At 45.7% G+C, this 15659-nt stretch overlaps 1 protein-coding gene across 1 annotated transcript; it reads right to left on the bottom strand.

The window, feature by feature from the left end:
* Positions 1–49: 49 nt before the first annotated feature.
* LOC125519223 lies at positions 50–1893 on the bottom strand. Its single transcript, XM_048684094.1, has 4 exons — positions 1636–1893; positions 1463–1518; positions 454–495; positions 50–357 (listed from the first exon to the last, which is right to left on the bottom strand). Exons 1-4 carry the CDS (start codon positions 1891–1893, stop codon positions 351–353), a joined length of 363 nt encoding a protein of 120 aa, XP_048540051.1. The 3' UTR covers positions 50–350.
* Positions 1894–15659: the final 13766 nt, after the last annotated feature.

The raw sequence follows: 15659 nt of genomic DNA, 5'->3' as shown, positions 1-15659 counted from the left end.
CGGCGGGTGCTCGTTCAGAAACACATGGAAATGATGCACACATCAGAGATTTTCATCACAAAACAAGTCATGTCATTATTAGCTACGGACCATCTGTATCATAGATAAGCAGAAGAGGCTGCTGACATGCCATAGGTTTCAGCGACGTACTGCGACGATGCACAATGCTCAACACAACTGAAGGTAGTCTGTTACAACCACAGATAGTGAAGCACGACACAGATAGGTAGATAGATAGATTATCATTTTCTGGGTATTACGAATGGGTGGGCAGACTCATTTCTTCCCACTCTTCTTGAGACCAGATCCTCCCAGCGCACCCTTCTGGCCTGCCTTGGCCTTCAGCTCCTTCAGGGCCTGGTTGACAAGAAGATAATATAGTTCACATCAGTAACAAGGGTCATAGAACAAGCAGTGTAGAAGGAAATACTGGATAGCTGCTACTGGTCTCACCTTTTGCTCATCCTTCTTCTTCTGGAGGTATGCCAGGTCATTCTGCAACACAGAGGAAACCAAAACAATGATAAGTATAGGTAAGTGTCACTGGTCACTGAAGTAGCTCATGCCATCGCTTCTATCAGTCATGGGCTGTTTTTTCAAGCAAAGCAGGGCCATATTACAAGGATGGTATAAAAAATCAGACAGTTTCCTTCCTCACAACATCACAACACATGGGCATAATTGCCACTGTCACCTTCCTTTCTCACAACATCACATAAGAGGATGGTAGTGTGGCTGGAGAACTAGGACGACCGAGATTGAGAGTTACAACTATTTAAACAAACAACAAACAGGCTCAAACAACTAAATAAGTACACAGCTCCCTTCATAACTAGATGAACCAATACAATACAGTTGACTTTTAAGATGGACTAACTGCGCACTTGTTAGTGCCTAGCAAACAGATTACAGTAATGGCATAAAGAAAGGAACATGACAATGCACTCCATGTTTTGCAGCAAGTTCTATTTAAAATATGCACCTTTGACTACATATTGTGTAAGATAATACAAACAAGAACAGAAGGCAACTTTGCTTATATAGAGATGTTAACAAATGCAAACTCCCAAGTCTAAGCATGAAGCAACAGACACCGCATAAAGTGCTCACTCGCTTGCACACACTACCGGCCCAAAATTCAGAACATCACAAATTTAGCATTAAGGTGACACTCTCATCCAGCATAATCAGCATAATTTGTAGCAATTCAACAAATTCCCCTTCCCGTTAAGTACAAGCGAACCCTTAATTTTGAGAAGATCCCAGTGCAGCATAGCAGGCGCATAAGCATAGCAACCCGCGAAATTCATATCCCCCAAACGAATCATCCGCAATTACCAACCAAGCACGGACCGATCTACACCAGATCAACCTAAACATCTCGAAACCTAGAATTACAGGGGGAGATCGCTGACCCGACCGACGAATCGGGAGCGCAAGCAAAGGCAGAACGGCAGCATACCTCGTCGTAGTCCTTCTCGGCGACCTTGGCCTGCTTGAGCGGCTTGGCCTTTCCTCCTGCAAAACAGCCCCGAAACCGGAAGAGACGTCAGAACCCCGGAGGACCAAATCGGTCGGCGCCGAACGCCGGCGAGATCGATCTCGCGCTGATCGGTGGGGAGCGAGCGGACAGACCTTGCTTCGACATGGCGGACGGGGCCGGCGGTGGGGCGGGAGGGCGGGGGCGAGAAACCCTAGCTGGAGCCGCGACGACGGGGGGAGGACGGAAGGTGGGGAAAGGCGAGGGGAAATGGGCGTGGATGGGAAGAGAAAAGGGATATATAGAGGGGTTGGTGGGAAATGGAATCTCGCCTTGTGGTCGGGAGAGCATGGGCCGGGTTTCCGTCGGCCGACGGGTTTGATGATGGGCTCTGTTCTCTTCAACTGTCCCATTTGGCCCATGATTTCCAGTCTACTATTTTCGTTTCTTTTTGTTATTTTCTTTTATTTTTTGCTTCTGCAAAATTGCTCGGGGTTTTAAAAAAATTCTTAATTTCGAATAATGGTTGGGATATCGAAAAATATGTTCATGAGTTTGAAAAGGTGTTCGGAAATTCGAACGATAGTTTGCGAGTTTGAATTTCTTTTCTCAAATTCAAAAAACATTGTTGGCATAGAAAAACATCGCAAATTCAAAAAATGTTCACGGTTTCTAAAATTGTTCAAAACTTAAAATAATGTTCAAGATTTCGAACAGATACTCATGGATTCAAACACGTTAATGAATTTAATAAAAACAATCACATGAATGTTCATGAATTACAATAACAGTTCATCGATTCAAAAAATGTACATGAATCTAAATAATTGTTCCCCAGAAATATATTTGCTGATTCAAAAAAATGTTTATGAGTTTTGAATAAATGTTAACAATTTAGGGAAAAATGTTCGTGAATTCCTAAAATGTTGAAAATTTTGTACAATTTTTTTGCAATTTGAAAAATGTTCACAATAACATAAAAATTGTTGATGAATTCAAAAAATATTTGTGATTTCAAAAAATATTCACAAAATTTAAAATATATTAGAAAAACTAAAAATAAAAAGTAAAAGATAAAATGAACACGAACTAAAGAAAGAAAGAAAAAAGGAAGGAAAGAACACACAAACAAAAAGAAAAACCGAAAAAAGCCAGGTGGACCGGCCCAAAACTGACTTTAGGATGTGGTTGATTTGCTCCCGAGATTTTGATGGGTCAAGAACACACACTCAACTTGATATGCTCTCAAGATTTTGATGCAGTTGATTGCCCCATCTGGTGTGGTAAACATGATAAGGATATTTGGTTTTTTACCTTGCTGATCTTGGAGTACGACTGAGCGGAGCATGGAGCTTGTTGAGGCGCTTGCGGCAGCGGCGTTCGGCCATGCCCTCCACCCGCTTCTTCCTTGACACGGAACATGCTCCTCCCACTCCTCCTCGACATCACTAAAAGGGCTAAATTTGGCTCGACGACAACGCAAGCGAGAAGAAGTGGCGCCAGTGAGATGTAGAGAGAGAGAGAGAGAAGAGCGGCGGCGATGCGGTCGAGACGGAGGCGCATCATTACCGTGTAGGAGAGCCAGGGATTTGGGGAGTGGGTGAGTGACTGCAGTGAGAGGGAGCGGCGATGGGTGAGTGCAAGGGCAAAATGAGAAATGGCTGAGTTTTATTGACGTGACAAGATTTGAACTGCTCTTTCTGAAATGTCTATCTCTACTCCTAATGGACAACTTGGTAGTCTCCGTTTCGTCTGGGTTTTTTCCGTCTCAACCTCCCACCTTGGTCTGGTTTTTTCCATCCCTCCTCCTTTCGTCTGGTTTTCTTTTGTATCTCTGCTCAGACCTAACAAAGGAAAAACAGCCAACAAGGCTCCCCTCGATTTGTTTCCTAACGCCCCAGCCCTGAGATGAGCCGCCGCTGAGATCCGAGATCCTAAACGAGCCGCCATTGTTGAGGACCGAGAGGTGCCACCGCCTCCCGGTCGCCGCCGTGACACACCGCCGCCTCCAGGTCGCCGCCATCACACACTGCCTCAGTTCCGTTGATCTCTCCTATCCTCTCCACTCCTCACTACAAGTGAAAGTGCAATCATGCCCTTAATCTTATTTTGATGTTGATGATGATATGCATTTTGGGACTAATCATGTTTATCAAGTATATCTCAGGATTTTGTCTCAAGGGCCGTGTGTAGATCATGACTACGGACATATATATATCACTCAAGAGCAGAGATACAAAACAAACAGCTTTGGCTCCTTTTCAGTTTGTTCTTGAGTATAGGGATCCCGCACTATTAAGAGGGGATCGTCGGATTTCGTGAAAGACTTGCTCAAAACCCACAAAGTATCCCATCACAATATCTCTGTTTCACCCCTAGCTATTCCACTAACTGATATGTCTTCGTCGTATCTATAATTTTTGATTGTTTCATGCCAATATTATACAATTTTTACATACTTTTGGCAACTTTTTATATGATTTATTGGACTAACCTATTGATCCAGTGCCCAGTGTCACTTCCTGTTTTCTGCATGTTTTTTGTATCGCAGAGTATCCATATCAAACGAAGTCCAAATGCAATAAAATTTCATGGAGAATTATTTTGGAATATATATATATGTGATTTTTGGGAGGTGGAATCACCTCAAACGGAGGCCTGTGGTGGGCACAACCCACCAGGGCGCGCCAGAGGAGCCAAGCGTGCCGTGGTGGGTTGTGCTCACATCGTACGTCGGTTGGACCTTTACTTCGGGCGCTTATATCCGGAAAAAAATCATGTTAAAATCTCAGCGCAATCGGAGTTACGGATCTCCCGAAATATAAGAAATAGTTTTCGACCAGATCTAGGGGACGCGAAATAGAAGATAACAAAGAGGGAGATCCAATCTCTGAGGGGCTCCCGCCCCTCCGCCGCCATGGAGACCAAGGACCAGAGGGAGAACTCTCCTCCCATCTAGGGGGGAGGCCAAGGAAGAAGAAGAAGAAGGAGAGGGATCTCCCCCCTCGCTTCCGGTGGCGCCGGAGTGCCACTGGGGCAACGATCGGGACGACGATCTACACCAACAATCTTGCTACCGTCAACACCAACTTTCTCCTCCTCTATGCAACGGTGTAACACCTCTCCTCCCCGCTGTAATCTCTACTTAAACATGGTGCTCAACTCCGTATATTATTTCCCAATGATCTATGGTTATCCTATGATGTTTGTAACATCCCAAATTTTCAATTTGGAATGTTATACATTAGATCATAAATGCATAGCATATTTTATTTTGCATTTTTGGTTGATCCTAGAAATTTCTATGCAACTTAAGGACCCATGGAGAGAGTGGGGGAATTTTTTATTTTCATATTTGAGTTTTCTCAAATTTTGAGAATAGGATCATTTGATTTTATTATTTTATCATCAATTATTTCTATTACAAAAATATGAGAGAGGGAATAAAATGACTTTCCCAAAATAAAGAAATATTGAGGATTTAATAATAAAATCAAATAAGATTTTTATTTCGGAGTTTTTCATTATTTTATTTGAATTTAGGAAAAATGTGCGTTTTTCAAAATTGCATTTAGGCCCCAAATAAATGTTCACCTTGGGCGGCTTGATTTTAGAAGCCCGGGAAAATTTATTTTGGGATTTTTGGAGTCTGTTTAGTATTTCTTTTTATTTTCTTCTACGCGTAATTATTTAAAAAAACGAACCGACCTAACGGGCCGTGTCCGACTAGGACTCCGGCCCGACTAGGCTATATAAGCCGGGGGGAGGCCCAGCCCCAGCCGAAACCCTAAGCCGCCGCCAGCCCCGCGCCGCTCGCCGCCCGCGCCCGCCGCCGCCGCCGCACGCCGCCCGGAGGTTCGCCGCGCCCCGAAATCCGTGCCGCCGTTTTTTTTCGAAAAACCGTTCGGTTTTTCCGTAAGTTTTTTTAGTTTCAGTTTTTTTGATCGGTTTTTTTGATTTATTTAAATAGCGAGCGTTCGTTCGTTCTAACGAACCTTCGTTTTTTTCTTTTTCTCGAATTAAATCCGCGATTTTTCTGATCGCGATTCCTGATCCGATTTTCGTTTTAGTATAACTTTTCGCTCGTTTATCGGAATCAGGCGATTCAAGCGCGTGGAGTTTCGTCTTGAAACCCTCTATCCGTTTAACCAACTTAAACAAGCTTTTGCTACTGTAAAAATTGCCTTAGATCCAGATTACTAGAACGAAGTTGTTTTCTTTCGCCGTTTGACTTTCGTTGCTTCATTCGATTTGATTCTTTTTGCAAACCGGAGTTCTTAAGTTGAACCTTCTGGTTAGATCTCTTATTCGAGTTTTACCCGTGCATTAGATGAGTACTTATTGTATGCTTGTTTGTTTGTCTGCGATAGAATACCCGGAGTGCGCCGCCTGTTACTTCGAATCGCTAGATTTCGCCGATCATCAGCAAGGCAAGTAACACTTGATCAGACCTTTACTACTACCCTTTTTTATTGCATTAGATCAATCCTCACACATTTCATGATTAGGATCTAATTAAATTGTGGGATGGGAAGTAGTTGAGGTAGTACCTATTACCTATCTACTATCAAACCTTTGGGAGTTACTTCTACGTTTGCTTATTGCCATGCTATGCTAGTAGACGTGGATTGGGTGAGTGTATCCATGACAAATGTGAGATTGTTAAATTAATGGTTTATCTAAGGTGGCAACTTAAACACACATCTGGGTGGATTGAGGTACCTGGGTATTCCAGGATTTGCCTGTTTTCTTTTTGACCACCACCCAGGCTCAAAGGGATCATGAGATTATTCATACTAGAAACTTCCGTGTGCAGCCACAAGCTATTATGGGCTCTAGCATAGTTGATTAAGTCGTGCGAACTCTTACAGGGTAGACTAGCAGATGTAGGGGAAAGTAGGTGTAACGGTCTATCCATCGTAAGGTGCTAGCGCTTCTGAAAGACTATGTCTCGATCATCCGTCTTCTCAAACACCCTATAGTGCAAGAAACCAAACGGAGGCGATCGAGTCTTGTGGGGAAAAGTGCGCAAACCTCTGCGGAGTGTATAAACTAATCATGGTTAGCCATGTCCCGGTTATGGACATCTTGAGTATCTAGTACTTGGATTATCATGTGAATCTCAACATGTTACTCTAAATTAATTTTGTTGGGTTTTGATTAATGATGATGTTTAATTGGGATTGAGAATGCTGTCAACCATTCTCAATGTTTAACAACCACCATGATAGTTAAATAAATTTATTCCTTTGCAGTAGGGAAAAATTGGCTTTACGCAAAATTGTAACCATAGAGCTTTCCACCAGCCAAATATGCATGTAGTATAGCTGTTTCATTCCATTACTCTCTATGTGTTACATTGCCAGCATATTCCATGTGCTGACCCGTTTCGGGCTGCAACGTTAATGTTGCAGACTTTTCAGACGACGAATAAGGAGTTTTAGGTCGTGGTTCTATACTCAGTGATGCCGTTGGAGTTGATGGACTCACTTATCTTCCAAGTCTTCCGCTGTTATCGTTATTAGATGGCCTTAAACCATATTTATTGTAATAAATTCTCTGTGGAGACACTCGATGTAATAAGTGTGTGATTGCTACTCTATTATAAATCCTCCGAGTATTGTGTGGTGTCAGCATTACTGATCCAGTGATGACACCGGAGCACAGAGATCAGACCGTTTGAGGTCTGGTCGCTACAATGTTTGAGTAGATCCGTTTTGTCGTGTGGGTTAATCGTGATCTTGGTTGGTATGATTGTATATTTTATTTATGGTGCTGTCCTACCATACCCTCCATTCTCGCGCAAACATGAGGGGCCCCGTTGTTGGGTGTTGCAATATGTTCATGATTTGCTTACGGTGGGTTGTGAGAGTGACAGAAACTTAAACCCGAGTAGGCGGGTTATGGCGTATGGGAGTAAAGAGGACTTGATACTTAATGCTATGGTTGGGTTTCACGACCTTAATGGTCTTTAGTAGTTGCGGATGCTTGCTAGAGTTCCAACCATAAGTGCATATGATCCAAGTAGAGAAAGTATGTTAGCTCATGCCTCTCCCTCATATAAATTACAAGAATGATTACCGGTACTTGTTATCGGTTGCCTAGGGACAAATAACTTTCTTGTTGACACGAACCCTTTTACTAAACACTTAACATTTATTATCTTGCAAAGTATTTCTAGTTTTATTCTTGCAAAGTAGTTCTAGCATGACACCTACAAAATAGTTTCATACTTGTTTTCGGTAAAGCAAACGTCAAGTGTGCGTAGAGTTGTATCGGTGGTCGATAGAACTTGAGGGAATATTTGTTCTGCCTTTAGCTCCTCGTTGGGTTCAACACTCTTATTTATCAAAAAAGGCTACAAACGACCCCCTATACATGTGGGTTATCAAGACCTATTTCTGGCGCCATTGCCAGGGAGCAATAGCGTGGGGGTGAATATGTTGGGGAACACAGTATCTCAAAAAATTCTTACGATCACGCAAGATCTATCTAGGAGATGCATAACAACAAGATGGGAGAGTGTGTCTAAGTACCCTTGTAGACCGAAAGCGGAAGCGTTTAGTAACGCGATTGATGTAGTCGAACGTCTTCGTGATCCAACCGATCAAGTACCAAACGCACGGCACCTCCGTGATCTGCACACGTTTAGCTCGGTGACGTCCCTCGTACTCTTGATCCAGCTGAGGCCGAGGGTGAGTTTCGTCAGCACGACGGCGTGTCGATGGTGATGATGAAGTTAATGACACGGGGCTTCGCCTAAGCACTACGACAATATGACTAAGGTGTAAAACTGTGGAGGGGGCACTGCACATGGCTAAAGATCAACTTGTGTGTCTATGGGGTGCCCCCTCCCCCATATATAAAGGAGGGGAGGAGGCCGGATGGCCGGCCACAAGGGGCGCGCCCAAGGGGGGGGGATCCTACTCCAAGTAGGAATCGGCCCCCCCCTTTCCTAGTCCAAGTAGGAGAAGAAGGAAGGAGAGGGAGAGGGAGAGGGGAAGAGGGGCCGTGCCCCCTCCCCTAGTCCTATTCGGACTCCCCTTGGGGGGCGCGGGCCACCTCCTGGTTGCTGCCCTCTCTCTCCCCTCAGGCACACTAAGGCCCATTACTTCCCCGAGGGGTTCCGGTAACCCCTTCGGCACTCCGAAACCATCCGGAACACTTTCGGTGTCCGAATAACATGGTCAATTATATCAATCTTTATGTCTCGACCATTTAGAGACTCCTCGTCTTGTCTATGATCTCATCCAGGACTCCGAACAACCTTCGGTACATCAAATCACATAACTCATAATACAAATCGTCATCGAACGTTAAGCGTGCAGACTCTACTGGTTCAAGAACTATGTAGACATGATCGAGACACATCTCCGATCAATAACCAATAGCGGAACCTGGATGCTCATATTGGTTCCTACATATTCTACGAAGATCATTATTGGTCAAACCGCATAACAACATACGTTGTTCCCTTTGTCATCGGTATGTTACTCGCCCGAGATTCGATCGTCTGTATCATCATACCTAATTCAATCTCATCACCGTGAAGTCTCTTTACTCGTTCCGTAATGCATCATCCCGTGGCTAACTCATTAGACACATTGCTTGCAAGGCTCATAGTGATGTGCATTACCGAGAGGGCCCAGAGATACCTCTCTGATACGCAGAGTGACAAATCCTAATCTCGATTTATGCCAACTCAACAAACACCATCGAAGACACCTGTAGAGTATCTTTATAATCACCCAGTTACGTTGTGATGTTTGATAGCACACTAAGTGTTCCTCCAATATTCGGGAGTTTCATAATCTCATAGTCAAAGGAACATCTATAAGTCATGAAGAAAGCAATAGCAATAAACTAAACGATCATAGTGCTAAGCTAACGGATGGGTCTAGTCCATCACATCATTCTCTAATGATGTGATCCCGTTCATCAAATGATAACACATGTCCATGGCTAGGAAAGTTAACCATCTTTGATTAACGAGCTAGTCAAGTAGAGGCATACTAGGGACAATTTGTTTGTCTATGTATTCACACATGTACTAAGTTTCCGGTTAATACAATTCTAGCATGAATAATAAACATTTATCATGATATAAGGAAATATAAATAACAACTTTATTATTGCCTCTAGGGCATATTTCCTTCAGTCTCCCACTTGCACTAGAGTCAATAATCTAGATTACACAGTAATGATTCTAACACCCATGGAGTCTTGGTGTTGATCATGTTTTGCTCGTGAGAGAGGCTTAGTCAACGGGTCTGCAATATTCAGATCCGTATGTATCTTGCAAATCTCTATGTCTCCCTCCTTGACTTGATCGTATATGGAATTGAAGCATCTCTTGATGTGCTTGGTTCTCTTGTGAAATCTGGATTCCTTTGCCAAGGCAATTGCACCTGTATTGTCACAAAAGATTTTCATTGGACCCGATGCACTAGGTATTACACCTGGATCGGATATGAACTCCTTCATCCAGACTCCTTCATTTGCTTCTTCCGAAGCAGCTATGTATTCCGCTTCACACGTAGATCCCGCCACGATGCTCTGCTTAGAACTGCACCAACTGACAGCTCCACCATTCAATAAAAATATGTATCCGATTTGTGACTTAAAGTCATTCGGATTAGTGTCAAAGCTTGCATCGATGTAACCATTTACGATGAGCTCTTTGTCACCTCCATAAACGAGAAACATATCCTTAGTCCTTTTCAGGTATTTCAGAATGTTCTTGACCGCTGTCCAGTGATCCACTCCTGGATTACTTTGGTACCTCCCTGCTAAACTAATAGCAAGGCACACATCAGTTCTGGTACACAACATTGCATACATGATAGAACCTATGGCTCAGGCATAGGGAATGACTTTCATTTTCTCTCTATCTTCTACACTGGTCGGGCATTGAGTCTGACTCAACTTCACACCTTGTAACACAGGCAAGAACCCTTTCTTTGCTTGATCCATTTTGAACTTTTTCAAAACTTTATCAAGGTATGTGCTTTGTGAAAGTCCAATTAAGCATCTTGATCTATCCCTATAGATCTTGATGCCCAATATATAAGCAGCTTCACCGAGGTCTTTCATTGAAAAATTCTTATTCAAGTATCCTTTTATGCTATTCAGAAATTCAGTATCATTTCCGATCAACAATATGTCATCCACATATCATATCAGAAATGTTACGGAGCTCCCACTCACTTTCTTGTAAATACAGGCTTCTCCAAAAGTATGTATAAAACCATATGGTTTGATCGCACTATCAAAGCGTATATTCCAACTCCGAGAGGCTTGCACCAGTCCATAAATGGATCGCTGGAGCTTGCACACTTTGTTAGCACCTTTAGGATCGATAAAACCTTCTGGTTGCATCATATACAACTCTTCTTTGAGATATCCATTAAGGAATGCAGTTTTGGCATCCATTTGCCAAATTTCATAACAATAAAATGCAGCAATTGCTAAGATGATTCGGACGGACTTAAGCATCGCTACGAGTGAGAAAGTCTCATCGTAGTCAACTCCTTGAACTTGTCGAAAACCTTTCGCAACAAGTAGAGCTTTGTAGACAGTAACATTACCATCAGCTTCAGTCTTCTTCTTGAAGATCCATTTATTCTCTGTGGCTTGCCGATCATCGGGCAAGTCAACCAAAGTCCATACTTTGTTCTCATACATGGATCCCATCTCAGATTTCATGGCCTCAAGCCATTTTTGTGGAATCTGGGCTCATCATCGCTTCCTCATAGTTTGTAGGTTCGTCATGGTCAAGTAACATGACCTCCAAAACAGGATTACCATACCACTTTAGTGCGGATCTTGCTCTGGTTGACCTACGAGGTTTGGTAATAACTTGATCAGAAGTTTCATGATCATCATCATTAGCTTCCTCACTAATTGGTGTAGGAATCACTGGAACTGATTTCTATGATGAACTACTTTACAATAAGGGAGAAGGTACAATTACCTCATCAAGTTCTACTTTCCTCCCACTCAATTCTTTCGAGAGAAACTCCTTCTCTAGAAAGGATCCGTTCTTAGCAACGAATATCTTGCCTTCAGATCTGTGATAGAAGGTGAGGGAGTCCTGGATTAGGGGGTGTCCGGATGGCCGGACTATACCTTCATCCGGACTCCTGGACTATGAAGATACAAGATTGAAGACTTCGTCCCGTGTCCAGGAGGGACTTTCCTTGGCGTGGAAGGCAAGCTTGGCGATATGGATATGCAGATCTCCTACCATTGTAACCGACTCTATGTAACCCTAACCCTACCCGGTGTCTATATAAACCGGAGGGTTTTAGTCCGTAGGACAACATACACATCAACAATCATACCATAGGCTAGCTTCTAGGGTTTAGCCTCCTCGATCTCGTGGTAGATCTTCTCTTGTACTACCTGAGGGAGTCCTGGATTAGGGGGTGTTCGGATAGCCGAACTATACCTTCCGCCGGACTCCCGGGCTATGAAGATACAAGATTGAAGACTCCGTCCCGCATCCGGAAGGGACTTTCCTTGGCGTGGAAGGCAAGCTTGAAGATACGGATGATCAGATCTCCTACCATTGTAACCGACTCTATGTAACCCTAACCCTCTCCGGTGTCTATATAAACCGGAGGGTTTTAGTCCGTAGGACAACATACACATCAACAATCATACCATAGGCTAGCTTCTAGGGTTTAGCCTCTCTGATCTCGTGGTAGATCAACTCTTGTAATACCCATACCATCAATATTAATCAAGCAGGACGTAGGGTTTTACCTCCATCGAGAGGGCCCGAACCTGGGTAAAACTTTCGTGTCCCCTGCCTCCTGTTACCATCCGGCCTAGACGCACAGTTCGGGACCCCCTACCCGAGATCCGCCGGTTTTGACACCGACATTGGTGCTTTCATTGAGAGTTCCTATGTGCCGTCGCCGTCAGGCCCGATGGCTCCTACGATCATCAATGGCGATGCAGTCCAGGGTGAGACCTTCCTCCCCGGACAGATCTTTGTCTTTGGCGGCTTCGCACTGCGGGCCGATTCACTTGGCCATCTAGAGCAGATCGAAAGCTACGCCCCTGGCCGTCAGGTCAGATTTGGAAGTTTAAACTACACGGCCGACATCCGCGGGGACTTGATCTTCGACGGATTCGAACCACTACCGAGCGCGCCGCACTGTCACGACGAGCATGATCTAGCTCTGCCGCCGAGCAGTGCCCTGGAGGCCACACCCGCGTCGGCTCCGACCCCTAGTTCGGAGCCGGCCGCGCCGATCGAGGACGGGCGGTTGGACGCCGCCTCGGGGGCTGAGACCCAACGGCGATCGAGCCGAACACCAGTCCCGCACTCCGTGAGACTCGTGACTTCGAGGAGCCGGACTCCTCTCCGGATTCCGAACCCCCCGCGCCCCTGCCAATCGGATCCGATTGGGCGCCGGTCATGGAGTTTACTACCACGGACATCTTTTAGCACTTGCCCTTCGGCGATATTCTGAAGACACTGGAGTCTCTCTCTCTATCAGGAGAGCCCTGGCCGGACTACGGTCAACAAGGTTGGGATTCAGACGATGGAGAAGTTCAAAGCCCACCCACCACCCACTTGGTAGCCACCGTCGACGATTTAACCGACATGCTCGACTTCGACTCCGACGGCATTGACGGTATGGACGCCGATGAAGGAGACGATAAAGAACCAGCGCCTATTGAGCCCTGGAGCGCCACCTCATCATACGACGTATACATGGTGGACACACCAAAAGATGACGACGAGGAGCGGAGGGACACACCGAAGGATTGTTTCCTCGAAAAGCAGTCAAAGCCGCGACGCAAGCGCCGCCCCAAAACCCGCCTCGACAGAAATAGTGATCACACAGACCCAGCGCTGGAGCAGGGCGAACCGCTGCCGAACAACGACAATCCGGATAATCAAACTGAACAAACAAATCCTATCAGGGATAATGGTCCGGACGACATTACGCCGGACAGGCACCCGGAGTAGCAGAATGCCCGTAAAAGGCTCGTTGCCACCGCGAGGAGCCTTAAAAAGCAGAAGCGAAGGCTCAAGGCCATGCACGACACGCTCCAATTCAGATGGAGCAAGATACTCAACACCGTAGCAAGGTATGGCGACAATTGCCCCTCCAAGAGCTACCCAAAGTGGAAGCTGCTACCCGAATTCGATGAGGAGGCCTCAGACCCCCCACAACCAAATATCAAAGCAGCCACCCGGTCGGATAAACGACCCCTCTACCACCACAGAACGGCATGCAACGCCGCTCACAATACAACACGCGACCCATGCGAGGGCTCGCACCCAAAGGACGGTGCAACAAGATCCATCTATGGACCACGCAAGCGCCCCCCAGCATACAATGCAACACAACAAACATCCGAACAACGCGGCACACCCAGCTACAGGGGTGCCGCACATCCCCTATGTTTCACCGATGAGGTGCTGGACCACGAATTCCCAGAGGGATTCAAGCCCGTAAACATAGAGGCATACGACGGAACAACAGACCATGGGGTCTGGATTGAGGACTATATCCTCCATATACATATGGCTCGAGGGGATAATCTCCATGCCATCAAGTACTTACCTCTCAAACTCAAAGGGCCAGCTCGTCACTGGCTCAAAGGCCTCCCCGAAAGCTCCATTCGAAGTTGGGAAGAGCTCGAAGACGCCTTTCGGGCAAACTTTCAAGGGACGTATGTCCGACCTCCGGATGCGGACGACCTGAGTCACATAACTCAACAGCCCGGAGAGTCAGCCCGAAAGCTTTGGAATAGGTTTCTTACTAAAAAGAACCAGATTGTTGACTGTCTGGATGCTGAAGCCTTAGCGGCTTTCAAGCACAGCGTCCGCGACGAATGGCTCGCCAGACACCTCGGCCAAAACAAGCCGAGAATGATGGCCGCATTAACAAACCTCATGACCCGCTTTTGCGTGGGTGAGGACAGCTGGCTAGCCAGATGCAGCACCAGCGACCCCAGTACAGCTGAAGTTAGAGATGGAAACGGGAAACCACAGTGCAATAGCAATAACAAATGCCGGAATAAAGAAGACAACACGAAGGGCATGACAGTAAACGCCGGATTCAAAGTCCCTCGGTCAAACCAAAAGCCGCCCTCCAAAGGCACCAGGGATGAACTGTCCAGCCTCAACAAAATCCTGGACCAAGTATGTCAGATCCATAGTACCCCTAGCAAACCTGCTAATCATACCCACAGAGAATGTTGGGTCTTCAAGCAGTCCGGCAAGCTTAACGCCATACACAAGGGGGAGGATACACCAAGTGAAGACGAGGACGACCCTCCCAAGAAAGACAAGGGGGGACAAAAGAAATTTCCACCTGAAGTCAAAACAGTAAACGTGTTACACGTGATCAAGAGGAAAAACAATGCGGCACTCCCTGAAAAATATACCCAAGTGCCCGTCACCGCGAAGTCCCGCCACTGGTCGTCCCAACCAATCACCTTCGACCATTGCGATTACGCATCAAGTACCCGGCATGCAGGATGGGTGCCCTGGTATTAGACCCAGTAATTGGCGGATACCACTTCACACGAGTCTTGATGGATGGCGGCAGTAGCCTAAACCTAATATATCAAGATACAATCTGCGGGATGGGGTTAGACCCAACACAAATTTGCCATAGCAATACTACCTTTAAAGGAGTAACGCCAGACCCAGGGGCTCGTTGTACGAGCTCCCTCCTACTACAAGTTATATTCGGCTCCCCCGATAACTTCCGTCGCGAGCATTTAACTTTCCACGTCGCTCCGTTTAAAAGTGGCTATCAAGCACTACTCGGACGCGAAGCTTTCGCTCGCTTTAATGCAATACCACACTACGCCTCCCTAACACTCAAGATGCCCGGTCCTCGTGGCATCATTTCAGTGCACGGAAGTATCAAGCGATCTCTGCGCGCCGAAGAGAGTGAGGCTGCCTTGGCAGCCGCACAATAAAGGCGCCCGGACCAGCAAAAGCATCCAATAGGTCGTCAAGACCTCAGTCACAACTAATCAAGTCCGGCGCCTCTACTCATATCGAATAAATGGTCACACCCCTATCTTTCAAAAGTACAAGGGGCTCAATGCACGCAGACGAGTGGCGATTTCTTCTTATCTTAAATTACACATGGTTTCTTTAGAAAACTATCCTTTTGCACGAAAACCTTTTCACCTAAAT

This window comes from Triticum urartu, chromosome 7 (assembly GCF_003073215.2).
Source record: "Triticum urartu cultivar G1812 chromosome 7, Tu2.1, whole genome shotgun sequence".
NCBI lineage: Eukaryota > Viridiplantae > Streptophyta > Magnoliopsida > Poales > Poaceae > Triticum > Triticum urartu.
Note: the sequence above shows the minus strand (reverse complement) of the source record. Positions and strands in the feature narration are given on the sequence as shown.